The following is a 27,490-nucleotide window of genomic DNA, read 5'->3' on the forward strand; positions in this document are numbered from 1 at the left end:
GGGCCGGAAATCGAGCCCACGACCCCGTGCTTGGCACGCGCGATAGCTTAGCCGCTAAGCTGCACCCGGTGGGTGAGATGCCAAGGACGCCGAGTCACCGCGAAGTACGCGCCCTAACCTGAGAGATTCGAAGCCTGCCGATGTCTGACATGCGACTCGTTTCGACAGGAAGTTGCCGCCCGGGAGACACACAGCACGTTGCAGTTGAAAAAAAAAAAAAAACGTATGGACAGACGTTAAAAAAAGCGAACGGTGAGGACACGGTATATTCAGTTTCGGAAATCCCCGGCTCTCAGTGGCTGCTTCCCGTTGTTCGTCTAAGCGTATGTATATGCATAAATGCACCCTCTTGGTCGATGTTTTCGGAATGCGAAGCGCGCGGGAAAAAACCCAAATTTTTATCGCGAGCTGACGGCCACGGTGTGTACGAAGAGGTCAACGGCCGTGTTCCGAAACCCTGGAACGGTTATTTCAAATGTGCACTCCGACAACGCCTGCAAATGTCAGGTACAGGACAGAATCCACGCATGCTTTACTACGAGCATAGGTTAACCCGAAAGAAGATTACCGCTACATCACGAGCCTGTTACGCTAATACTGCCTTAAAAATGCCTCACTGACAGAGAAGGCAACGAATTTTCGCTCTACTCTAAAGGCCCCAGAGCCATAACCCGCAAGCTTTTCCCGCGCCACAACGGTAAAAAAAAAGCAATAACAAATAAATAAGAACGAAAAAGCTATACTCTGAAATCCGTGACGTCACAATGACGTGCCCATTCTGGAGCTGAAATCTAAGAACTGAGACTTCTGAAGTGGCACTTTTTTCCACCGACGGTCATTGTACAAAACCAGAAAATGAACGAACACATATTTTTCGTAAGTTCGTTGAATGTTTCTATTTAGCGTAAAAGTTTATAACCCTGTTTTAATAACGATTCGTAACGGGTCATGAGCCTCGAATGAGCCTCGTCGGCAATGGGTGCAAAGGGGGCCGTTGCATAAGAATGGAAACTTGAGCTAGATGGTATACGTTCGTCTTTGGTTGATCCAGAGCCCACGGAAAGAGGACGAAGAATAACAAGCAGGACAGGCGCTGCACCCCGAGCCACACCAGCGCCACCACTGCTACCCTAGTTCTTCCCCATCGCTACTTTGAACGCCTCTTTCTCGTCTAAACAGTCTCCAGTTGACGCTTCCATCTGCCCTGAAACGGAAAGCTTCAGAGAGGTGGACGCCTACTGCATAGATGCCGGACCTACTTAGCAGCCAACACATGCGCCTCACCCTGCAGCGAACATTTGCAGCGCCGCGCATGCAGAATTGCCGCATACGACTCCCGACGCCCTTTGAGAGTCACACACGTGCGGTAACCATTGGTACACGACCGCATGCACCGGCCGTGCAGCCCTGAGCTGGCCGGTATAAACCCGTCGCCTTTCAAAAAAAAAAAAAAAAAATGGGGCAGCTACGCACTGTACTGGTGAGAAGACTGAGGAAACAGCTGAGCGGGTCGTCTTACCCTCTTCCTCTCCCCCACTTTCCTTTCCCACCACCCCTTGCTATACCATACTATACAATACCATACTTTGCTATCTCGCCACCTACTCTCCCCCTCATCATACTCACCTCTCTTTCCCACCCCTTGCTATGCCATATTATACGAGGTTAAGCTGTGCTTCACACTCTCCTATCTTCCTTTCCCTCCTCTTCGCCCTCACATCCAATCCTCCTGATCCTCACTTCCTTTCCGACCAGTCAGTCTCGGAGAGTGTCAGCGCATCAGAATATGTGAGCGGGCTGCTGCTCGTTATGTTTGCGAGCTGTTACGTCGCAGCGGATGCGGATCCGTGGCGCCGACACCACAGGGGGTCGTCGGGAGAGATGCATGGCTGAAAAGCTGTGGCGGGTTTCCCGGAATTATAGCTTGGAGAGTTCGCGTCGGGGAAGCGAACCGCCGGAGAGGATTCTCGGGAGGGTCAGGCGGTCGTCGCGGTCCAGGCCACGTGGCCGCAGCGACAGAAAAGGACAAGCAATGTCCGAAGCGGGATACCGGGTTACGTCCGTTGGCAGTCATGGTCAACGCGGGTGGTTAGCGAATAAATACCGCCTTCATAGCCGGATAGCCCTAGAGCGCGGCGACATCTCTTCTCGGGCCATCTAATACCGAAACGCTTCCTCCCTCACAGTGGCTTGTTCTGACCGATCAGAAGCCCAAGTCGGTCCCCATCTTCGGAATCCTCAGTCACCTGGCCCGTTCGGCGCCGGGTCAAACGACTGAGGATTTCGCTGCCCATATAGGCCGGTCATAATTACATACGCGCAATGGATCCCAATATGTCGAAACTGCACAGTTCAAAAATTGGCTTCCTAAAATCACGTTCTTTGGGGGTGAGGGGTGTAAGCCCTCCCAAGTCACTCCTGCAAGCTCTCTAAACAGACGTGGAATCAGGGACAGCTGCTCAGAGCGCCCCATCAGAAACTACAGCAAGCACTCGTCGCCTGGGCCGATAGGGTCACTCTTCAATAAAGGTGTCACCACCACCGACGCTACCAGCACCCATTTCAGCAAGCCGCAACATGCGAAGTCGCCTCCGGCAGTGGTGGAGCCTGGTACTACAAAAGGCCGTTTCACGCTTTTGATCAATTAGGAACGCACCCTGGCACTCTGGAGAGGTAGCTGAAAGCGCGACAAAGATAGCCATCTTATAGTCACTTCCACCAGCGACTATGGGAACTGCTTTTAGAAGTACCGCCGCTTTGAGAACTGAACGCACGCGAAGCATTGCAAAGCGTCTGTTCCAAGGCGGTATCCGCACGGAGGGTCACGAAGTAATGGTTTGCCACCCGAAAGATACTAGGCGAGCTACACTGGCCTTGAGAGACAAGGACTTTCGTCGGCAGAGGCCGACAACACTGCTTCTGCAATTCTGCCGTCTGCGGCGTCGCGCGCTTTACCACATGGGTCATTCTGTGCTTGAGGGGAAACCATCGCCACCCTTTCTGTCGGCGACCGGCGGCGTGACTTTGCTTGTCTTGGCACAAGAACAAATGAAAAAAAAAAAAAAAAAAAACGGCATATCCCTTGGAAACACGCGTCAACTCATTTCCGACAAAACGAAAATGTAACGAGATACCCGTGTCCTGCATTGTACCGCGATAAAAGCGATACATCGTAAAAGTATTTCACTACTGAGATACAAATACATTTTTCAAATGTATCTCTATACAGAAATACAGATACTCAAAAGTATCTCTGAAATACTGTCGCGATACTCTTGTATCACGATACTGCCCAGCACTGGTTCTGAGGAAGGAGAGCGTCGCGCGGATTCCTTTTCTGAGAGCAAGGAGAGGGGGAACGTACACTGTTTGTATAATGGTTTTTCAACTGAGCGGGAAAACGTACAGTGTTTGTATGATTGTTTTTCAACTGAGCGGGAATGCCGGTTGGAAGACGGGAACCGGGAGAGTTCGCTGGGCGCGGCCCGTGCGAACGGTCGCCGTGAATAAACGCTGCCTTCGACCAGACTCTGGCCCTTCCTTCGCGTTGTCAGCGTGCACTCGGATCATCGAGGGGCTGTCGATACCAAAACCAACCTTAACTAGACCCCTTACACATGCACAGCGTAGCCATGTTGCACATGGCTAGGCTATACTATGCTGGCTATGCTAAGCTTTACTATCACCCCTCCTCATTCCCATCTTCTCCCTCACATCATTCCCCCTCCCCCTCACTTCCCTTTCCCAGCCTTGCTATACTATACTATACATGCCTATGCTAAGCTTTACCATCACCCCTCCTCCTTTCCTTTCTCCTCACCTTCACTTGCCTTTCCCACCGCCTTGCCCTATATACAATAATACGCTCCTTTCTTGGCTTTGCGTAGCTTGGCATAACTAGGCCGGGCTCCCCCTCTGTTACCCTGGCTCCTCCTCGCTCACCCAGTTAATGTAGGACGACAAGGCAGTTTTGCCGAGCTTAAATAGCCGCGCTGTTAAAAAAGACAATCGCTCACTAAAAACAATTACAGACACTAACAGAAATACACCCTGCTCCACTCGGATCCTGGCTGCCAGAAGTGGCTAGCGGACCGGGCCATGAGAGCTATACGGTAAAGCCCTGACGGCCAAAGCTCTCCGAGTTCTTAGTCCCGTAATAAAGAAAGTTTTCTCTCGAAAACAGCGCGCGCGAATCGAGCATACTTAGCTGCGCAGCAAGCTACTCGAGAACGGGATGACCGAAAGCGGAACTCCGACAACCTCGTCGTCTTGCGCACCGGCAACTGCGCGCAACAGCAGCCTCGCGATAACAACGAGGAAGCATGCGTGCACGGAGAGAACGCGCACAGCTGGATCCAGGACTGTGCAAACATTACATATGTCCCGCCGGCACGAGAGATAGAAGGGAGTCAAGTGCGATAGAGAGAGAGAGAGAGAAAACCTCGAAAGCTTCCGCACACTGAGCTTCGCGACAGGTGTGGCCACGCGGTCACCTCTAGAGTTGTACTCGTTCTTATCAGCGACGGCGAGTCACAGCCGACTCTTTGCGCTGTCCCTTATATAGGCAGATTACGATCACGAGACCGCGCTTTATCTCCGAGTGGTCGTCGCCGAGCCAGATATGAAAAAGGAGTGGATATGGCTGTCTTAAAGGGGGGAGAACGCTGAGTTATCGCACTCGGCTTGTCGAAATCGGTACAATGTATAGGGACGCGAAACGAACTGCGCAATTTTTGCAACGTGTAGCACCAGACGCAGTAAGAAAAGAACAAAGACATTCACAATTAGATGGCAATCTCCTTCATACGTTGCGTTCTGTTTTGCAAATTTTACTACGTATAAACTATACAATCAGCAACATAGAGAGTGTACAGTATTCGCGGTTTCAAACGCAAAAATTTAAGGCTGAGTAATGATCGTACTTTTTTTTCCAGCGTACACAGTTCGTGCCATACAGGCGTAATTTTGACTCGCACACTTACATCAGAGCCAACGCTACCCTTAGCGGCCATACTCGCCACGACATGACACAGTTATCCCGAGAAATTGCTCACAGCAGTCACACTAAAATCATACAAAAGAAAAACTATGTCGTCTTTCAATCTGTGAGTACTGTACACACCTTTTCATTTATTTATTTATTTATTTATTTATTTATTTATTTATTTATTTATTTATTTATTTATTGTTAGTATTATTTTTTGTCTTCGTCCGTCTCGCACGTGCCACACAGTAGCTGTTCGCGTCGGCAGGTGTGGACTTTCAGCGCAATCAGCACGCTTGCTGCCGCAGTCCCACTACCCGCAATGAAGGCGTCCACACAGACCTTAATTATTTTATTTCTCTTTAAACTCATTTGAATTTATGGAAGCGTGAGCTTTCGTTCACAGCAGGTGCGAAAAGTTCTTGTCGTGTGTTGCGCGCATTGGAGGAAGGGGGGGGGGGGGGAGGCTACATAATGATCGAGGGGCGTGAACGTAAAACTGTCTATCATTAGCGAAACACAAAACAAACACCACAGATGTGGGTATCTGTGAATACGCAGCTTGCAGCAGCAGGAACAACCACACCAGAAAGAGAGCAACACAAAACTCCGAAGCGCACTGCGGAAGCACCGCAGGCATGCGCGCTAGGCAAAACGCCACATATAGGCACGACTGAGGACGCAAGCGAGCGCCGCGGCTCGCGTGCATGCGACGTCGCGGAAATCAGCGAGTGCAAAGTGTAATCGTGTCTTTTGTCCCTGTGCGGGCGACACATAGGACGCCCAATTAGGCTAAATCGTAGCTCTTGACGAGCAGATGCGCCGCCTGCTCCCCCACCTCTCTCTCTCTCTCAGAGAGAGGACACCATAACATGGCTGCCGGAGATAGACGGTGCGAAGCGCAATAGGAAACGCCGCGCTGCCCTTTGTGAGTCCCACACACCTCCGCGCACGCAATCAAGAGCGCATCGCGTGAAAGAGGACGGCGACGACAAAAAGGTCATTCACCGCTCCGTGCAAGCTGCACGCGCGCTATTGGTCGTTAAAGAAAAAAGAAAGCCCGCGAGCACGCGCGGCTGGAGTGAAAACAGGTGCACGCCATCACCTTTTTCGCAGCTCGCATTCCACTCAAGATTTTATAACCTCGACTCCTTCTTAAAGGGGCCCTGCAACACCTTTCTTAGTTATATTGGAATAGTCTCATTATTGACGTATGACTCTTCACGAGTCATATGCCGCAAAAATTTTTTCGAATCCGTCAAGTCTAAGTGGTGTTACCAAATTATAGAGATCACGTTCCGCAGCTTTCTCCCTCAACTCAACGCCGCGAGCGCGCGGAGAGCTAGGCAGCGACAGGCAGCGACTCGAGGGAGGGAGCGCCGACGAGCGAGGCTCCGCCCAAGAGCGCCGGCGGAAATTTTTTCTTCATTTTTTTTCTCTCTGACGTCTGGGCGCAACCACGTGGTCTGTGCCGCCACTTCCGGTCGGCTTGCGTCGTTCTCGTCGAGCGGAGCCGATGTGTATCGCGCGTGCTTGAAAACTGCGCGTCGGTTTGGTAATGTTGGGTGTGCACCTCGAACGCCGTAGTGTTTTCATCGCTCTGCCAACCATGGAAGCAAACCTGCGCGCTCGTTTGGAACGAATGACAGCTGAGATCGGTTTCGGCCCATACTTCGATCCACCGCCTCGTAAGACGGCACTGGCAGACGACCCCGAAGCGCCGCCATTACCGGACGCCAGCATTGTTATCGGAGACACGCTGCGCCCGTGCCTCGGTCGGTCTTGAGAACGTGCCGACGATGCAGTTCTCAGCTGACGAGGCAACACTCGAACGGCTGCCACTCTCAACGGCAACCGGCGATGGTCAAAGCACAGAAATATTCACGTTTTCGGCACTGCGCATGGCGAAGAAAACGGAACCACGCAACTACGAGCAGACGAGCTGTCGGTGAGACCGGAAGTGCTAATATTAATGTTTGTTCGGTGTTTTTAACGCGATAACAGAATATAAACATACATATTATCTACTTATTGAACTCAAAATTAACAACGAAAGTAATAATGAGGGTGTTATCGTGATTATAACATCAGCCAATGGTGGAACTGCCGACAATCGCGTCATATTTTGCGGACTAATACATCATTTGTCGAGAGAAGAGGGAGCGATTTTCAGCTGACTTTGAGAATTTATTGTAAATTCCAGGCCGTGCGCATCGCTATAATATTTGGCTCGCGTGTTCACGGGAGCCTCGACTACCGATCGGCAGCGCTTTTTGAGCATGCTCGAAAAGTGTTGCAGGGCCCCTTTAAGGCGGCTTGGAAGAGTGGCTGCAGCAGCTTCCACTTGGTACGTCCGAGGTACAGCAGCGCGACCTTATAATGCCGGCCACCTTTGTAATCACCACAGCACCGCCACGGGGCAACATCTCACAAAATCGAATTGGGACCGCCTAGAGAGAGGAACCAATTACGAACATTACATTTACGAAGACGAGGGAGAGCAAAGGGCCGAGTGAGCGAGTCGTGCGAGTGGGTGAGTGAGCGAGTGGAGTGGGATTGAGTGTGAGCGGAGTGCGTGAGTTAGTGGAGTCAGCGAGCGATTGTGTGAGTGGAATGAGATTGAGTGAGTGAGTGAGAGTGAATGTGCGAGTGGAGTGAGAGTGAGTGAGTGAGAGTGAATGGAGTGAATGTGTGAGTGGAGTGGGATTGAGTGTGAGCGTAGTGCGTGAGTTAGTGGAGTGAGTGAGCGATTGTGTGAGTGGAATGAGATTGAGTGAGTGAGAGTGAATGTGCGAGTGGAGTGAGAGTGAGTGAGTGAGAGTGAATGGAGTGAATGTGTGAGCGGAGTGGGATTGAGTGTGAGCGTAGTGCGTGAGTTAGTGGATGAGTGAGCGATTGTGTGAGTGGAATGAGATTGAGTGAGAGTGAATGTGCGAGTGGAGTGAGAGTGAGTGAGTGAGAGTGAATGGAGTGAATGTGTGAGGGGAGTGGGATTGAGTGTGAGCGGAGTGCGTGAGTTAGTGGAGTGAGTGAGCGATTGTGTGAGTGGAATGAGATTGAGTGAGTGAGTGAGAGTGAATGTGCGAGTGGAGTGAGAGTGAGTGAGTGAGAGTGAATGGAGTGAATGTGTGAGCGGAGTGGGATTGAGTGTGAGCGTAGTGCGTGAGTTAGTGGATGAGTGAGCGATTGTGTGAGTGGAATGAGATTGAGTGAGTGTGTGAATGGAGTGAATGAGTGAGATTGAGTGTGAGTGAGTAAAATGACAGTGAGCGAGTGGGATTGAATGGAGTGATTGTGTGTGAGTGAGTAAGTGCAGGCTTTCTCTTAGAGAATTTAGACTGATAGATTATAAGAATGACCGTCTATGACGCCACCTACACGACAGGAGAAAGCTCTGATGAGCTAAATGCGCCCGTACACACTTCACAGTGTAGCGGTTTTTACAGTAAACCTTAAACGCCTCCTGTCTCAAAGGCCGAAACGCTCGTTCGCCAGCACGTACTGTAACAGCGCGATCCCCTGCACATACGGGGGCGACCGAATCAAACAAACCGCAATGCGGGACCTTGTCCTCGCCGGCACAGGACCGACTCGACACGGCGTGAGACGAACGCGCGAACGCGCGACGAACGGCAATGCGCGAGGACGAGCGAGCCGCCCTTGCAAATGGCTCGCTTTATGGCACTGCTACGCCCCATCGTACATGGGCGATTAGATAACGCGTGTTTACACGTACACAGTCGCTAGAAAACGTGAGCTCCATGGCTCCAGCAAAACAAAATAAAACTCCCACGGCCCCATAATTATGCATACGCCTAAGATTGATGACGATAATGATGACCTCTTACTGATGGCGCTTACCCACAAAGGGGGATGGGCCAAGAACCGGGCGGCAGGATCTTTGAGGTAAATACTTATGAAGCTAAAGATAAACGTTGTACTTTTAGACTAAAAGAGAAAAGAAAAAAAAAACCCTCTAGCTAATACTTGAAAACTCTGCAGAGCACACAGTCAGACTATCAGGTGTTATGTTTGACGGATTGTAACAACAGGTTGGAATTAGTAATGAAAATAAGCCAATATAAACTAGCATGGTAATCTTTTTGTTTCCTGTATGTAATCAAACACTGCAGAGTGGACCTCCCTGTAGCTATAACCTAATGTAATGCCACCAAATGATAAAAGTTGCGGAACATTGATTTGTAATCCTAAATTTTGAAGGCGAGCGACGAGGCATCTTTTTCTCTGATTAGAATACCGGTGACAGAATAAAAAGAAATGCTCTATTGTCTCGATTTCACCGCAAAACGGACATAACGGAGACGCGCTGAGTCTAGCTTTGTGTAAGTAATAATTCAACTTCGGAATTCTGCAGCGTAGTCTGGTGAAAGTAACTTCTACTTGCCGTGATACACACCACTGCTTATTCCAGCAAAATCTTAGACGTGCGAAGTCGCTGAATTGATCGCCATGAAAAATTTGCCTATTACTCGAAGGCGAAAACCACCTTCTTCTTGTTCTCCTCATTCGACTGAATTGACTTGCCCGTGTGACAGGCGCATTTACGTACACCAGGAAAAGCAGCAAAGTCAAACAGAGGCGAATGTCGTTAAATATGCTTGACCGAGATACGTCACAGTTGGGAAAGTGCGAATTAAAACTCGACTGCACGTGGTGTTATTTATCGTGCATCTAAACAGTGACGAGACAAGGAGAAACTCTGTACAGAACAAAAGCACAGGCAACGCCAAATATACAAGTTCAAACATAAACAGTATAATAATAATTGGTGGGGTTTAACGTCCCGAAACCACGATATGACTTTGAGCGACGCCGTAGTGGCAGGGCTCTGGAAATTTCGACCACCTGGGGTTCTTCAACGTACACCTAAATCAAGTTGAAACAAAAGCCGCACGTATATAGCGCCATGAGATTCTGTTGAAAAGCGTCTGTTCGGCACTAAGCAGCCTTGTTTTCTTTTTTTTCGAAACACACCCATCGGGTAGCGGCGTTCCCAATAAAACGCGGTGATTAAACGCTGCTATAAACTAAGCTTTTCTAAGCCATATGCAGCCACTACCGCGAGAAGCATGCCGTGGCGGTGTTCCGCGCGGCAAGCACGCTGTCCGCATTGTTCTTCCTAATGCTTGCGTGGGAGTCACGTGACAGGAGCTTGAGGCCTCGAGGGGCACGCGTCCGTTGGCTCGCGGCTCCCGCCGGCCGAGGTGAGGGGTGCGCGCGAGAGGAGAACAAAGCGACAGTGCGCATGACGGTTGCTATGACGACGCACATGTGAGCAGGAAGAGAAAATAAACGTTCGCTCAGCTCGAAGGTCAGACGCATGCACGAGGTCGTTTTCTGGGTTTGTGCCGCAAGGAGTAGAGCTATCGCTCAAAAACCAGGAACTTCAATTGTAATACGGAGTTTTGATAACGTTATTTTCTAGGTACTAAAAAAAAAAGATACAATGATTGGAAATATCACATCATAACGTGTGCTAAGAAGGCGGAGCAAAAAAAAATTTGACTGACATCATATTTTTTTCCCACTAACGAGCATTTATTTTCTTTTTTTCTTATAGCAAATTAATACTGGAAAAGGCGATCCAACACACCGCGTTGACTTAAAGTTCGCCTTTGATGCCCCACTTTTGCGTACCGAATCGATGTTCTGTAAGAAAAGACAAGAAAAGAAGAGGCACATCAGTGTCTACCAATAAATCAATAGACCTCGATTAAGCCTGCAAAGCATTCGTACTGGTTTAATGTAGTAAGCTGTCTGCTGTATACAAGGCAAGTTCTTCGATAGCCCTGCGCTCACAGAAGAAACCGGATATCACGCAGCATTTTTGCCAACGATAACATACAAACATGCTCGTTATGAGAAATCCAGCGACAGACGTTGGACACCAGCCGCTCATGGGCGCCGCCATCTTGGGCTTATAAGCGATTGTTTTGCCGGCTTTCTATGTCGTAAATGAAACGCTCATGGTCACGAAACGTTGAATGTACCGGCCCAAGCGTTTTCGTGCGTGCAAGGTCACCGTAGCACTCTTGGTTTATTTGATACGGATACAAAACTGCAGCGTTATCAGTTCAAGATGGCGGCGCTTGAGCGCGTCCGTAAAATGGTGTAAGACTGCGAGGTAGTCACAGCTAAAGGTTAAGCTGCACGTGCAGTACGGGCGCACGTACTCTGTAGTCTGCATATAGACTGGCCGTGGCCACACACGAACACAAATGGCGATCGAAAAAGTGGCTGACGTTTAACTCTTGCAAAATAAGTTATCACGGCCGAAAGGTATGTTTAGCTTGGTTTTACGAAGACTATGCACACAGTCTTTCATTAAAGTTAGGCTTGTTGTTGCTGCTGTCGCTGTTCGTGTTGCAGAACGACGACGGCGCCGGCTGCAGTACATTCGATTTTGGCAAGCTTCAGCGCTTGGTAAGCTTCTCTTTAACGTGCTAATCTGGGCTCCCTTTGCTCCGGTGTTTCAGCAGGCAGCTTTGCCTTTGCTTGAGATTTCGCAGCCCGCCATCCAGTTATATCTACTCGATTATTCGATTCAGCCTGTCGCTTGCGCAGAATCGCACGCACAGACGGCCCAGCCGACGCACCATCCGTGGCAAGACTGAGCGACCGAGCGCCGGCGAAGCAGCCGTTAAACCGTGGCCTCCACTGATTGGCGCCCGGCAGCGCGCCGTAGCTGAGGCCGTAGGCTCCCTATAAGCTCCATTCGCACGGGGAGAGCGTAATCAGATAAGGCGGTGTCACAGCCAGAAGAGCGTCGCTGACTCGACGCAGAACTTGGGCTAAGGTCGCCATCCCGCAGCACGTTAACGAGTTAGGAAAAAAAATCACACCACGGCCGAACTAGAGGGAAACGCGACGCGCGTCGTGACTCCCCTCCTAGCGCGGTCGTCATTTCTCACGGGGACGGGCGTAAGCGGGGAACGCGTGGTTACAATCAGGCGAGGCAGGCAAGAGTCGCAGAGCTATATTTAATATGGATGGATGCTATGAGTGATGCTTGGACTAAGGTCGCCACCTCGCGATGTGTTAAAGGCGTTGGCAAAATTACAGTTCTCCTCTTGGAAACGCGCCGAATGGGACGGCCGTATCAACGGTGCGCTGCCGGTGCTAATCGCAAAGGCACGGTTAAACGTTCGCCTGGTCATGTGGTACCGTAGCGGCGAGGAGCGCAGCTGCGACGCCTCTACGCAGCGGATCACGTGGCGTGACGTCACGCCGCCACACTTGCGCTCCGACTGCTCAAGATCATTGCCACGCGATAACGACCATGGGAGACGTGGCCTAGTAACGGTTTCGATCTGAAAGCACCAAGACCGCGGGGCCACAGCAGTCGCCAGTACTCGTCCTGCAGCCAGCACGTCTACCCTTCACGGGACACTCATAGTGAAACAATGAAGAAGCTTTGACTGATAAATTACACCTGTACCCGACTTCTGCCTCGATGTCACTGGTTTACCCTGAAATGCGGCACGGTATCACCTTTGACTCGAATGGCCCCGGATACAGTAAATCTCGCAGCTCTTATTGTATCCCTACATATTTATCGCGTCTGCGATAGCTAGTACATGCTGTTATATATCTTGTGACCTGTATCTATCCGTATGTCCGTCTACATACGCCATGGTTCGGCAATGCCATTCTGTACTATCTGCCCTGCTAAAATCACCAAAGGGAGACTGCACCGTGTTTAAAATGAGTATAAGAATTCTGCATGAAAGCTGCATCATAAACAACTCATGTTGCTGTTCAAGTACTTGTTTTTTTTGTTTTTTTTTTTACTGACGCACTGACTTGCCTTAGTAATGTTTGGTTCATATTTTGATAACTTGCTTCTGTTTAAATTATGAGTATACCTGTGTTTTCATGTTTGAAATTGTATTGATGTAATTTAATATTGTGACACCCACTTTGTTGTTGTGAAGCCTTACAACTCAATCTGTAACGGCCGTATGGCCAACAGTATTGTGAATAAGAAAAAAAGTGATAAAGAACAGTCAGGCGCTGATTCATTCACTGCCCGTTGCTAATACATGAGACGAGGGAATTCACCATTCGCAGATCACCAGCACAACGAAAAAAAGAAAAAGCGAAGGTCGCGTCTCGTGAAGTGACGAGCTTTTATAAGTCAGAATGTACTGAAAGACTGATTGTATCACGTGCGCGTCATGACGACGACAGTAATTAAAACTAAATTTTAGAAAAACGACTCGCCATGTAAACGCATGCGTACGAGGATATATATTGCTTACAACACCGCACACCGGTTTCAAGCAACGCCAAGATAGTCAAACTTTATACAATCGCCTTTCCGTACTTTTCTAATTTACGCTAGCACAGACATGCAGTTATGCGTATCAAATAACGCAAATACTTTTTTTAACGAAGAATAAGTACAGGCAACTAATGTCATGCGTTTTGGAACCAGAAAATAATTATGCAGCCGACTCATAATTCGAAGGTCATTTTTCACGAACGACTCGGGTTCGAATTCAAATACGAAACTTCGCTATTAGCGCACCCTAGTTTTGAAGCTAAGGTTCCGCACTAGAATGCGATGCATTGACACGGATGCTCGCAATGCTAATGCGCCGCCCATATATAGTGAACGCGGGCAGCGCAGTCAGCGTACGCGTGCTGAATCAGAGCCACTCCAGTGGCAAAATAATAATAAAAAAAAATAAATGGGAATTTTAAAACCCGTCAAAATGAACTGTAGGAGGTCCTGCGCCCATCTACCACTGCCACTTCCAAAGCTTTTACTGCGAACACACGTGCACAGCGTTTGCGGGGCTGTGCATGACTTGCGGTCAGTCCATTACGAATCTCAACGCGCTGTTTCCCCGCGCGACAGCCCCGCAGTTCGCTTACGTCAAAGTGCGGTTGCCATGTCGGTCAAACTAGACACGGCGCTGTATGTGCCCGTACCGACAGCCCAAAGGTCGAACTCACCCTCCCCACACCTCTATGCTATGTCGTTTGTCAGACGAACCGCAGACAGCCAGGCTAATCAAACGTATACCACCGCAACGGGTCCGCCACAGTACAGGGCATGCCCCAGCATACGGAGCAGGATTTTACACAAATGATAAAAAATAAAGCATTTTATGCGCCTGATAACGACGGTATGTTAGCGACTGACCTGAGAAGGCGTGCGTGCGTGCGTGCGTGCGCTGTGTGTGTGTGTGTGTGTGTGTGTGTGTGTGTGTGTGTGTGTGTGTGTGTGTGTGTGTGTGTGTGTGTGTGTGTGTGTGTGTGTGTGTGTGTGTGTGTGTGTGTGTGTGTGTGTGTGCGTGGTGGTGTGTGTGGTGGTGGTGTGGTGTGGTGGTGAGTTTGAGAGAGCGAGAGTAACGTGACAGGAAATGGCAGCGACAGAGAGCCGAGGCGCCCCACGTTCGCAGACCGCGACGCAGTTATCAGTAATCGACCCCCGATATCCCACATACCCCGATATCGCCCGTCAATTCATCCTTACTGCTCTAATATGCAAGAACAACCGCAACTGTATCCGACCCTCACATCACCGCCCGAGAATTCTCACACGAAGAGCGTAGAGCTACGTGGCCGGCGTCTGCGTAAACGAGCCGTTCAAGCGCATAAGTTAGCAAAGCTCCGCCGAGCCTCTCGCTCAGCGATTAGAAAGATATATACGTGTTGGCGTGTTGAAAAGCAGCCCGTGGCGTCCCCTGTCACAAATTTGTAACGCATGGGGAAGGAACTTAGAAAAAGGTTGCACAGACGTGGATGTCCCGGGAAGTTAGTGAAATAAGAACCGAATAAACAATTCGTGTGAAAGAAAAGAATTCGAAAGACGGGGAGGGTGCGATACACCTTAGAGCGGCCGACAGACGAGGGCACGCGGCCAACCAGGAACATTTTATTATTTATTTTTTTTTAAGATATCAACAGCCTCGACCGGAGCCAGCGAAGCCACAAAATGGCACGCTGAAGTCGTTTATTGACAACGGGTTTGCGCCCGGCACGCTATATCACGTCGTCCTATAGAGCCGGGGCTTGTTACAAAGTCCATCACGTGACAAACTTTTATTTTATCCAAATCGTTTTTCTTTTTATTCATCCATACTGTCCTGCCTACGTTTGGTTTATTTCTTAACGTCGTGTGCCAAATTCTGTTATACGGACAACAGTATATACACAAATCAAAATTATTATTCCACGTGGTGTGTATTCGTAAAGAGTCTGTTTTTTTAGGGTGGTGGGGTTCGAGAATAAAGCGGCTGCATGAATGGGTGGACGGATGTCACCAGTGTCACCTTAAAAACGGGATCCTAAAAGTTGGATCCTACCCAAGCTCGTAGCTTCGAACGTTTCTCGCCAATTTTTTTTTTTTTTTGTAATTCGATTAACGAATCGCGGATGACGAAATGAACTCTTGCCCTAAAAACCATTCGTTGTGTTCAGTACTTTCGCATCCCAACCCTAAAATCATAGGCGGGAGCACAGGGGGGAGGGGGGGCGGCTGCCCCCCCCCCCTATTCACCTAAGAGGGGCAGGCAAAGTGAGCTTCACAGATTGACATAATGGGGGGCGGGGTCGCTGCGACTCGGGGGGAGCGCAATGTCAGCGCCATACATTGACATAAATGGAAAGGGGGGGGGGGGGCGCTGCGACGAACCTTCGCCCCCCCCCCCCCCCTTGAAGACGAACCCTGCGCACGCCTATGCCTACAATGGTCTTCTACTTTGTTCCGCATCACAGATAAATTAACTCCTCTAAATCTCACCGCCTGAGGCAGGGCTGCGATCTCGACACCGACCTCCGGATGATGATAATACCTGCGGCGCGTTACCGAAATAAACCCTCCGGTTTTTTTCCGAGCACATCGCCGCGATATGCTGCAGCGGCACGCCGCAACGCTGAGCTCCACCAAAAACCGAGGCACCATTCTCCCTCTCGGTGAAGGACTATGCGTTCCGCATAGCTGATCGCAAAATGTAGGAATAATTAAGATAAACACGGGTTGACGTAAGCATGAAATGCGCATACCGCATTTACTCGAATTTAAGCAAAACCGCCCGCAGACGAAATGCTGCGAAGGCGAGGAAACACGGAAGTCAATTGTGTGTGCGTGCGAAGCCAATCAGATCTGGTCTTTTCTTTTTTTTTAATGTGTGCTCATTAATAGAAGCATACAGCCTTGTGTGTCGTAATGCGGTGACGTCAAAATAGAGCCCACTCCCACTGATTTTAGAGTCAACGGCCAGACGTCCGGAGCTCACTAAATATTAAGGACTGGTACACAAATCAATATTTTGGGTCGATATTGAACATTATATAGTATTGGTATGATAACAGTGGACACCCTATATAACCAATCGTTCAGTCACCTTTAGTCAACTTTGGCGGACACTAGCCGACATAAGCTATCATACAGAAGCCAACAAGAGCCTGTGCCAAGGGGTACTACAGTATAATGCAAGTAAACAAGTTAGCTGAAGTCATGTGACCCCGTGAGTTGCTCCGTTTGAAGACTGCACTGCCTCCGGGATCGGTGCATACATTTTTCGCCAGAAATAGGACGTCATACACCGTTACAGAATTCATGTGGAACGTGCCGAGGAGGACATCGTCTTCAAAAAAGAAAAGGAAAGCGAATAAAAAAGAAACAAACGAAGCCTCATCGAATGCTAGCCATGCAACCGCGACAAACATCCAAGTGAAACGAATCGCTCTCACACCGACGACGCTGGTTGCCAATCCTTCGAGCAACTTCCGCGCAACGCTGAATAAGACGGGCCCTCATTATTCTGGGTCCAATGTCCACTGCTCCCCGTCCGTATCGACATCAGCTGAGTCCAGCTTCCTTCAGACAAGCCATTCGCGGAAGTTTCTACGTAGGCCGACCGAATGTTTCCGAATCGGAACACACGATGATTGGCCAAATGCCTCAGGTGATGACGATTATGATTATAGGCATCCCGTTTGAAAGAGGGCGGCCCTAACCTGTCTGTTCTAATCATGCGCTATTGCATCTATTATAATTTAGTACCGTGGTTACCTCCTTTTTATTTATTTTTTCTGTCTCCATTCCGGCGTCTGTAGGTATGTTACGTACGACTACATCTTAAATGACCTAAGCATGCAAGAGGGGCGTAGCGAGGATATTATTTCGGATTTCGGGAGAGGTCCGACCCACTAGTGATATGACGTGCACCAACCACTATGTGCTGGTAGGGTGAGGTGACGTGCACGTGTGTATGCATATGCGCGGAAACTGCAAAAGTGACGCCGGGCGTGGGCATGCGCTGCGGCTACGCCCTCTGGCTACGCCTACGATCTGTAACGACTGCGGTTCTATCAATATCTTACCTGCTTCTTTTTTTTGTCAAACAACACTTTAACCCTTTGACACGCTATGTACACAATTGCGTACACCAACTGCTTTTGCAATTTGTAATGACTGGGGGCTAAGAAAGAGCACGATCAATTGAGCTTTGTATGAATTGAACCTCCTGCGTAATAAATTTGTCTTTATTTAACTTCATTTCGCAGTGTACTTTTGCATACGATTATTTTGCTGAATGAACTACCACATTCGATGAGTCGTTCGACGTGCCGCTTCCCATGATCCACATCAAAAGTATAATTTTTCTTTGTTCAACATGGACATAACCGACAACGAATTTGCACTGTATTTCTAGACTGAGATTTCATTTTATTTATGCAAAAACAGAACATGAATGGCTTCAGAATAAGTAGATATTTAATTACAAAGTAATTAGGAAATATTGCTGTAACAAGCCTAAATGAACGTATTACGACATTATTTTTGTTGCAATATAATATCGAGTGCCTTCAAATAACATTGTATCGATTTGACGCATTTACAGGCAGTTCTTCATAGGTGGCGTTTGAAAGGCTTAAACGTATCTTGTTAATATCAACGGCTGATCAGTTAATGTCACCATCCGTCTCGAAACCGAGAGGCCCTGAAAGATGCACGTTTTCCACGGCTCTTGCAGGGCAAACGTCCGTGGCAGTCCACATTGGCACGCACCCAGTAGTTTCCGGTCTCCTGTTGAACCTCACACGTGCATCATCCTGTTGCGAATATTTGTTCCGGTATGTGTTCGTTCTCAGCGAGACAGCTCGGGCTTAAAATCACAAAACACTGGGACGGGTGGATGCTACGCGCGTCCAATTTATTACGGGGCGGTGATGTACGTGCTCCACAAATGGCTCGAAACGGGGGAATTAGCCGATCGTGACGCCATGTGACGGCGGCACGAATATGGCTCCGTGCATGATCGCCGAGCTCCGCAACGAGAAACTGAAGGAGCGACACGAAACTGACGCAGCAAAAAAATTGACGTCTTAGAAACGTAAGCGTTGACAAACACACACAAACACTTCCAACCGGCGCTTTTATACTTAACCAAATCCAGAAATCCTTGTCATTTTGGTAGTTTCCGCGCAATTTTCGAGAAAGCCGTAGCGCTGGTGTTCCCCGTTAGTGCGCCCCGTACGATACAACCTCAGACCTCGCTTACTCACTCCCTACTTTTATGCTCCCGTCCCCACCTCGCTTTTTTTTTTCTTGCTTTTTTGGGCTCGTTTTTTTTTTTTCCTTTTTTTTTTAGAGCGCAACGTACGACGACGCAGCAACGCAAATCTGACCTCCAATATTGTCGTTCACCTCACGACACACGTCATTCAATACACTTTAAAAGCCCAACAGACACGCACACAGAGTTCGAATTAAGCGCAGTGTCGGAACTGCCGAGTTCATTAGTCACGGCGCTGGCACCTCCTCCTCCTCCACCCAGACTCCGCACTGTCCTCGGTCGGGCCTATCAAGATTGGGACGCAGCTGCTCGAGAAGAGGAACGGAAGCAAGGAATTCCCGAAATTCGAACGAAATCAACGTTCTGGAAGCGAGAGCTGCGTTACTGCATTTTCTCTTCGGGCTTTCCCTGATTTCCTTGCTTTCTTTTCCTCTGCGGTGCTCCTAAATTACGTTGCACTTCAGCCCGAACGAAAACCTAATATGTCTGCTTTTACAAAAACTTCCTAATGGCACTACCTCTTCGTTAGCCCTGCCGACGCTATTTAATATGAAGCCTTAATTAATCGACGGACTTTCAGTGGGTTTCACGGCTTTCAGTGGGTGCGAGGGAAACCGAATACGTACGGTCTGGAGGTTTTTTTTTTATTTTTACTACTATTTAAAGAAGGGACACTATATACTTTCTTTACTAGAGTCACTGTACTGCCTCCTTTAGGAATCCTATAAAGTAGCTCTCCAGTTTATGGCAGCGCCACGTCCTCTCTGCGTGCACGTGGGACTCTGATTAGAAGCACGGCAGGACAACCTTCCCGCAGTGCAGGACCCCCGAAATCGGAGCCGAGGCGCGGCGACGTCAGAGACCCGCGGTTTTCGGAGGGTAACTTGAATTACGAAAAAGATTAAGATTTTTCGAGATGTTCGGCGCGATCCTCCCTCAGTAATAAATGTTGCGAGTATTCAACAGCAGTCTAATATAATAACCTCAAATGATCGAACGTTTAATCTTAGTGAACTACTAAACGTAACCCACAGAGTCGTCACGATAGCTCACGTACATTGCAAGGTCACATTCCTCAGTGAGCCAGACTTCACCTTCTATGCAACGATCACTCACTCTCTCTGAATTCTCCGCACGTGCGTGCGGAGAATCTGCTAGCAATTGCCTCACGATGCTCCGTTTGCGTTTTTAGTGCTGGAATTACGAATACCGGGATGTGAACGTCACTTCATAGCACTACTTGCAAAAACGGATGTTCAATGCTCGAAATGCATTCAACTGGGTTCTATTCGCTTCTGGCACTCATCGATACGTATTCGATGCGGTCAATCCGTATTCGCACAGTACTAAAAGCTCATAAGCACAGGAGCGTGTGACAACCAATGTTGCCGTGTTTTTTTATTAGAGGATTGCGCTATTGGCCGCGAGATCGAGCGGAGTCGCCGCCTGGCGGCTTCTGGCTGAACCGCGCCTAGTGTGGATTGCTCCATGCGTCGTCTGCTAGCCACGTTGTGTTTGCATGCGCGCGTACGTCATGCAGATCCTAAAAAGGCGGTTTGTTCCGTTGCGTTAGTGCTACTTTAACCGCTCGTACGGATGCCTAACAAGATGTAAAGAAGCATTTGGCCTTGACCGGCTGTATATGTACTGTAATAAGATCAGTGAGTGCACTTGTCGAGAGTGCTGTGTGTGGTCGTCGTATCCTCCGTTCACGAGAGTCATATCCGTGTAGGTGCCGCTCTGTGGTCCAAGCGCATTTCCAAGTGCACTTGGCGTTGTCCTAAAGATGAGAAGTATTAAATCTCATGTGAATATACCCTTTTAGCGGCTCTGTGGTAAAAAAAAAAAAGGCTGTCATGCACTTGCGCGTCGTGATTAGGTGTGTAACTTCGGCACTGTCGTTTATAGGTTACGCGACGAGCTTTAGTTGTGTACGGTCCTGGTCCCACTACAGAGAAATATTTCTGTCAAGTCACGTCTGACATTAGGGTAGTCAAATTGTCCCCTAAAAAGAACAGAAAATGTAATGACACGGAAACCACAAAACTGAGTTGCCTCGCGCAATTTTAACTTGTGGCGAAATTTATACAAAAACACCCATGTACTTAAATTAAGGTACGCATTAAAGAGCCCTGATGGTCAAAATTAATCCAAACGGCGTACTTTATATTCATGTTGTAGTAATTTCACGCGAAGCCACATCTTTTTTTCTTTACATTTTCTTGAGCGTTTGTGTTGCGTTGTTATAGATTGACGGAATGCAGCGGACATTATTCGCATGAAAAAACGTACTTTGGTCCCGTGAAATAACCGGGTCTTTGTTCCATTACTGTCGTGCAAGGAATCAATCGAATAAAGTTCCGTGCTGTATAGTTACCTTTGCGTATTGTTACTGGAATAAAAACAAGCGTGTGCGTGTTAAACGTCTCCGTAGCGCTAAAGCGCTGTCAGCCACGTAGCTTTCCTCAGTAAACCTATCAACTGTCCTACATTTCATGGAGAACTGTATAAGAAATGGGATGAATATTTGAGCACGCAGGGCACAAAACTACTGTTCGAACTCATCGTGAAGGAATACGGGCTTTCTTTTTGCCGGGGATATCCAGATGAACAAGAAGTAAATACCTAATTCAGTCGCGCTACAGCAGTGCTTAGTAGGTGGAACACAAGCTAAACATGTACAAATAAAACAAGAAAACGTCATCCATAGCGAAAACGCCGGCTGTTGCCGAAGGCGAGCAACCTGTCCGTTGATAGAATGCGCTTCTCTTACAAGTGATATTAACGTTCGGCGCGCTTCGTGCATTAATTCGGGAATGAAGAGCGCACATATTACCAGAACGCTGCAGTCAACGCATTTTGTTTGCCGGAAATCGGGACAGATCACTCACAACGAAGCGCTGCTGTGTGCGTTTGTGTACGCGCCGACAACCGCCTATCCACATTTGCGCGGCGACGGTGCTGCCACCTGTAGCCTGATCTCGCGGCGAATAGAAGTCGACAAATGGTTTTAGTCAAATTCCGCTTAAAATTTTGACACGAAAAACATTCATTAGCATGAACATCAAATATTGAATAAAAAAGACGCCACTTAACGAGTGCGAGCGCCCTCCCCAATAGCGGCTTCCTAAAAAGAAAATTCAACCAACGTAGACGGCACAGTGTTTGCTAAACGCAGGAGCGTAGCCAGAAATTTTTTTCGATTGGGGGGGGGGGGGGGGGTTCAGCCATACGTTATGTGTGTTCGTGCGTGTGTTTTTATGTGGGCCTGTATATAAACACACGCAAAATTTAAAAATTTCGAGGGAGGGTTGAACCGCCCCCCCCCCCCCCCCCCCGGGTTACGCACTTGGTTCAATACTTTTCGTCTTGAAAAGAAGAAAATGCTCCAAGGAGTTGTTTAACACCGCAGCGCCTTATCTAAAAGAACTTGTCAACGGTAAAGTCCGCGTACACTTCTATCAAACGGCCGCAGTCACACGGAGCAAAAGAGCACACGCACCGCAAAGCGATGACTAACAACCCAGTCGTTTATGGCGACGACAGTAAATGGGAATAAAAACCAACTGCGTGACAGCAGAAACTGACGATCGCCAGAACAGGCCGCGTAATAGGACTATATATATACGCCGGAATGTTTGCCCGATGCATTTGCTTTCATCGCAATAAATTTTTCAGCTGTTGGCGGTGTGTGTGTGTGTGTGTTATTGTTCGTCTATCCACCTTCGTTGCTTCAACGCATAATGCCATTATGGCTACTATAATGACCGACACAGCGATCGGCATCATGTTGGGCACAGCAGTAGCAGGGCCAGAAAAAAATAAAAATGGAATAAAAAGAAGTACTGGAAATCACTTTTGCAGTTCACATAAGGACAAAGATACCGAGAAAAAACGTATTCGTAATTCGCGCCATATTCTCGTTTTCCAAGCAGCAATTTCATAACGGTCCTATGGAAACTTCGTGGCAGTCCGAGTGTAAGGTTTAATCACGCACTCTTGATGCACAAGCACGCGGGAACAAAGTTACAAATGACATGCAGGGGGGGGGGGGGTCGCGTTAATATATAAAAAAAAAACACAAAAAAATCTAGGAGCCCTGCCTCAATGGGAAAATGGGGGCAAGCGACGCTTGGCGGGTGCGCGCCTGACCACTATTCATTCATTCATTCATTCATTCATTCATTATTTCTAGCGCATTCCACAATGCTCCCTCCTAACTCCTTCCTTCCTCAATACCGGGAATTGGGCCTTCACCCAAGTGCTTAGCCGAGCAACACTTCTGTCACCGCGGTTAGGCAACAACGGCGGTCATGCGTGAAACAATGAAACGTGACAACGCGGGCTGACAGGTGACCTCGATAAAAGATCAGACTGCCATACAAGAAACGGCGGAAGCCCACGATCGAAAAAGCATCGGTTATCGGAAAACGGCGCATACAATTAAATACGCATGGCACCGGTGCAACTTCGACGGCCGAGTTTCTGGTCACACGCCGGCACCGGGTTAATTTTGCGTATATATACAATGCCACCGCCACCGAAATCTCTTGACCCATATAGAAGCTTCGCAAGTCCACGAATGGAGAAATTACCACGCACACTTTTGCAGCGCGAAGGTACGCGGGAATAAATTCCGCTACAGGGTGGCGACAATGGTGTCAACAAGGCTCAGTGGGAAAGAGAGAAAAACGCCTGATTCGGACACCAGTGACAACACTGATATGCTGAAGAGACGAGTAAGCTGTCCTTATCTTTTGACTCAAGTCGAGCATTTAGAAAGCGGGTATGTATACACAGAGGGTGCAAGGTCTATGTCGATAATCACAGTTCGGTTAGGCGTTAAAGCCACGGCAAATGTCGTTCAAACCGGCAACACTTGTACACCACAGCGCGCGCTCGTATACACCCTGCAACAAAAGGTTGCGCGATGCGAAATTTTCGATAAAGATACATGTTCCCGCTTTGTCTGGGAGCACAGCCTCGAATTAAATGTCCCAGCCTGTATACGTTCTTGTTACCCGCTAGATCAGAAGCGCCATGCGCTAACGAAGAAGAAATATGCGTTTGCAGTGAAGCCAACGTCCCGTAAGCTTTTGCTGGACGGTGTGGTGCCGGTTTGAATGGCATTTTGTACAAAGGAAGGCACCTTCTTTTTTTTTAAAAAAAAAAAAGAGGGGCTCATCTGAAATGCGCAGCTTGTAACTAAAGGAGTGAGAAAGAGAGAGAGAAAAAAAGGAAGATTGCTCGATATATTTGTTGGGGTTTAATGTCCCAGAACCACGATATGATTATGAGGGACGCCGCAGTGGAGGGCTCCGGTAATTTTAACCATCTGGTGTTGTTTAACGTGCACTTACATCGAACACTACACAGACCTCTATAGCCCTTCGCCTCCATCGGAATGCGAACGCTGCGGCAGCGATCGAACGAGCGACATTCGCGTCAGCAGCCTGGGAGCAAAAAAGATACCACCACCAGCCACTGTACCAAGAAATACGTACTTTAAACTTTAAACTTGGTGAATGTGCATAGGGGTCATCATCATCATCATCATCATCATCAGCCTGTCTACGCCCACTGCAGGGCAAAGGCCTCTCCCATGTTCCGCCAATCAACCCGGTCCTGTGCTTTCTGCTGCCACGTTATACCTGCAAACTTCTTAATCTCATCTACCCACCTAATTTTCTGTCTCCCCCTCACGCGTTTGCCATCTCTTGGAATCCAGTCAGTTACCCTTAATGACCACCGGTTATCCTGCCGACGTGCTACGTGCCCGGCCCTTATCCATTTCTTCTTCTTGATTTCAACTATGATATCCTTAACCCCCGTTTGTTCCCTGACCCACTCTGCTCTCTTCCTGTCTCTTAAGGTTACACCTATCATTTTCCTTTCCATCGCTCGCTGCGTCGTCCTCAATTTAAGTTGAACCCTCTTTGTAAGTATCCAGGTTTCTGCTCCGTAGGTAAGTACCGGTAAGATGCAGCTGTTATATACCTTCCTCTTGAGGGATAGTGGTAGATTACCATTCATGATTTGATAATGCTTGCCGAATGAGCCCCAACCCATCCTTATTCTTCTAGTTATTTCACTCTCATGGTTCGGCTCAGCTGTTACTACCTGTCGTAAGTAGACGTACTCCTTTACAACTTCCAGTGTCTCGCTACCTATCGCAAAGCGCTGTTCTCTGCCAAGATTGTTCCACATTACTTTAGTTTTATGCATATTAATTTTCAGACCTACTCTTCTACTTTCCGTATCCAGTTCAGTAATTCGTCTCCCGCGTTACTCATCAATGCAATGTCATCAGCGAATCGTAGGTTACTGAGATACTCTCCATTAACTCTTATGCCTAACTCTTCCCAATCTAGGGCCCTGAAAACCTCCTGTAAACACGCGGTGAATAACATTGGAGAGATCGTGTCTCCCTGCCGTACGCCCTTCTTTATTTGGATTCTGTTGCTTTCTTTATGGAGGACTATAGTGGCTATAGCATAGGGGTAGCAGGCTCTAATACAGCCTAAGTTCCTTTGTATGCATCAACGTAACACCGAGTGTCGATCCGTCGTCGAGAGCTCTCACAAGATGCCTGAACGAGTGAAACCACGCTGAACGCACGAGATAAAACTTATTCCCGACACCGAAGGATCAAGCTGTTTAAAACAGCACGCCGAGCAGATCACAGCTTCAGGCAAGACAAACGCCACATCGCATAACAAAACCATTCCGCGACCCAAACATTTTTGCAGCTTTTCGTGCTTCCCCTTCTTGGTCAACAAAGCGCAACTGCAACGCAAAACACTCGACAGTAGCTCCGCGAATGAGACCGACAATGTAATGACTCATCCATAACGCCGTGACCCTCAGTGATAACGTAGAAAAACGTAATAAAACATCAGCGACAGCGGTCGTCCCCTTTTTCTGTCCTCGATGTCACGTGGGGACACAATCGGGGCGACTGACTGCTCAGACGCGTTTCGCTAGCGCCATAAATTTGCAGTACGCGCGCACGTCAAAAAAAAAAAGAAAGAAGTTGTGGGAAGCGCTCATTAAACGGTCGTCGGCTGTAAGAGGCGGTCGGGTCACATCGCGTCGTCAGCGCGAAGCCTACGCTTTATTGATGACAGCGAGAGCGCGAACGAATCGCATCAGCCGTTGCGATGGAGGATGTATGCGACGCGATTTAAGGGGGGGGGGGGTCATCCCCCTTAACGACCCTCCGGGACGAGCAATCTGGCGTAAATCGCCTCTATGCAGAAAAGCACCTTTCTCCACACCCCAATCGACGCCAGTACAGCCTTCGAGCGCTCTCACCCCACCAGCTTCGCACGCGCGCGATCATCTCGGCGTAATCTAAACACCTTTACGGAAGGGCCTGCCTGCCACATATGTTTCCTCTTTTGGGTCGCCGCCTTATCTCAAGTGGAGAGGTGACGGGAAACAAATACACACAACCTCTCGGCGTCACAAGGTGGTCGCTCAAGCGCGGTTCTTTTCGACTGCTACCTTCGGTCGGTCAGCTGATTTCTCGAGAGCTTGACCTAGATACGGGCGAGCCAGTGGTAGCTAAGTTTCGGAGGTTCCCTACGGCCAGAAACAGCACACCTCGCGATCGCGACCGAAAACTAAGCATCAAAGCACCCCCATCGTCGGGTTGGCCCATTAGAAGACATAAAAGAAAACACAGCCTCCCGAGCACCAACACACACCGAGAGACCGTCCCCACGACAACGGCAACAAAAGAACGGCTGAAAGGCATCGCGGGTCCAGTAGAAAGAGCCGTGGACGAGCATAGCGTCGTATACAATGCGCGCTGCTCGAAAACTGGCCGGAGGGAACAGTGAACTCTCTTCTACCGGGAACCAGCAGACCTTGAAAGTCGGCAGGCCTCTCACGGGCGGGCACCGAAAATGACCTCTCTCTCTCTCTCTCGCTACAGATGCCCTGCGCAGTACACACACGCCTACACAACACTGCAGCGGCTCGGGGGCAGCGGACGAAAACGAAACAAGAAAGGCAAGCGCCTCGAGTTCGTTTTTCTTCCGCGAGCGGTCACGAAGTAAAACCCTGGCGGGCCGAGGTTGGCCCGCATCGATGACACCACTCGCGTTTGTTGCGCTTTGGTTCCGCGCTCTGATCAGTTGACAGAGGACACATGAGAAGTGGGGGAGGCCGCAGTTAAAGTATGCGTCCGGTTCCTCAACGCGCCAGCGCGTTCGACAGCCCTGCGAAGCAGCGGCAAGCCGAACGCTGAGCAGCAACGCTTTCCAACGACGCCGGAAGAATACGATGCGCCGACTAGGTGGACAGGTGCTCGCATTCGGGGGCCCTTTTCGGAGCCGCGGCTGTATCCGTGGGGATCGTCGCGGGCAATATTATTCCGTTGCCTACCGCACCATCGGACCGCCAGTTTTTCTTGTGTTGTGCACGAGCCGAGCGGCGGTGTTACCTCTCTTTCTTTTCTTTTTTTTTTTCTGAGACGATAGGCAAAGAGGCGCGCTTGACAGAAAAAAAGGCGGCTGCCGACACGGGCAGCGCGCGCACGGCTTACCCCATAAACCAGTCGACGGTGTCGCGAAGGTATTCCGGTAGCCTATCCAGCTTGGCGTTTGGGTGCTACGCTACCGCCGAGAAAGATTTTTCATCAACGGCGGCTCGACGACGGCAACACCGATTCACACTCAACATGGCCGACTTCACGCATAGGAGCGACAGTTGCGCCGCGTTGGCGATAGATGGCGAGACCAGTCCGAAATCAGCTGACTTTGGATTCGCACTCGATCCAGTGTTGCACGGCGAGCTGGAGCTGGGAATAAAAAGCAATAGAAGATGACGCATCGACGAGCGGCGCTGGCGTCGCTTGCGGCTCTAAAAGTGTGAAAAAGTTGTTATATTCTTGCCGTTCGTTTTAAAACTCAAATCTCTTTTAGAGATGTGCTTAGGGAATTCG

The 27,490-nt window shown here is 49.0% G+C and overlaps 1 protein-coding gene across 1 annotated transcript in view; it reads right to left on the reverse strand.

Annotated features, from left to right (window-relative positions):
* Positions 1 to 27,263, reverse strand: part of LOC119383731 (MOB kinase activator-like 2) — a 168,663-nt gene extending 141,400 nt beyond the window's left edge. The window contains exon 1 of the mRNA XM_037652006.2: positions 27,092 to 27,263. Coding sequence (XP_037507934.1) covers positions 27,092 to 27,096 — 5 coding nt within the window. The 5' untranslated portion in view covers positions 27,097 to 27,263. The remainder of the gene's footprint in view (positions 1 to 27,091) is intronic.
* Positions 27,264 to 27,490: the final 227 nt, after the last annotated feature.

Source organism: Rhipicephalus sanguineus, chromosome 2 (genome assembly GCF_013339695.2).
Source record: "Rhipicephalus sanguineus isolate Rsan-2018 chromosome 2, BIME_Rsan_1.4, whole genome shotgun sequence".
NCBI classification, from domain to species: Eukaryota; Metazoa; Arthropoda; class Arachnida; order Ixodida; family Ixodidae; genus Rhipicephalus; species Rhipicephalus sanguineus.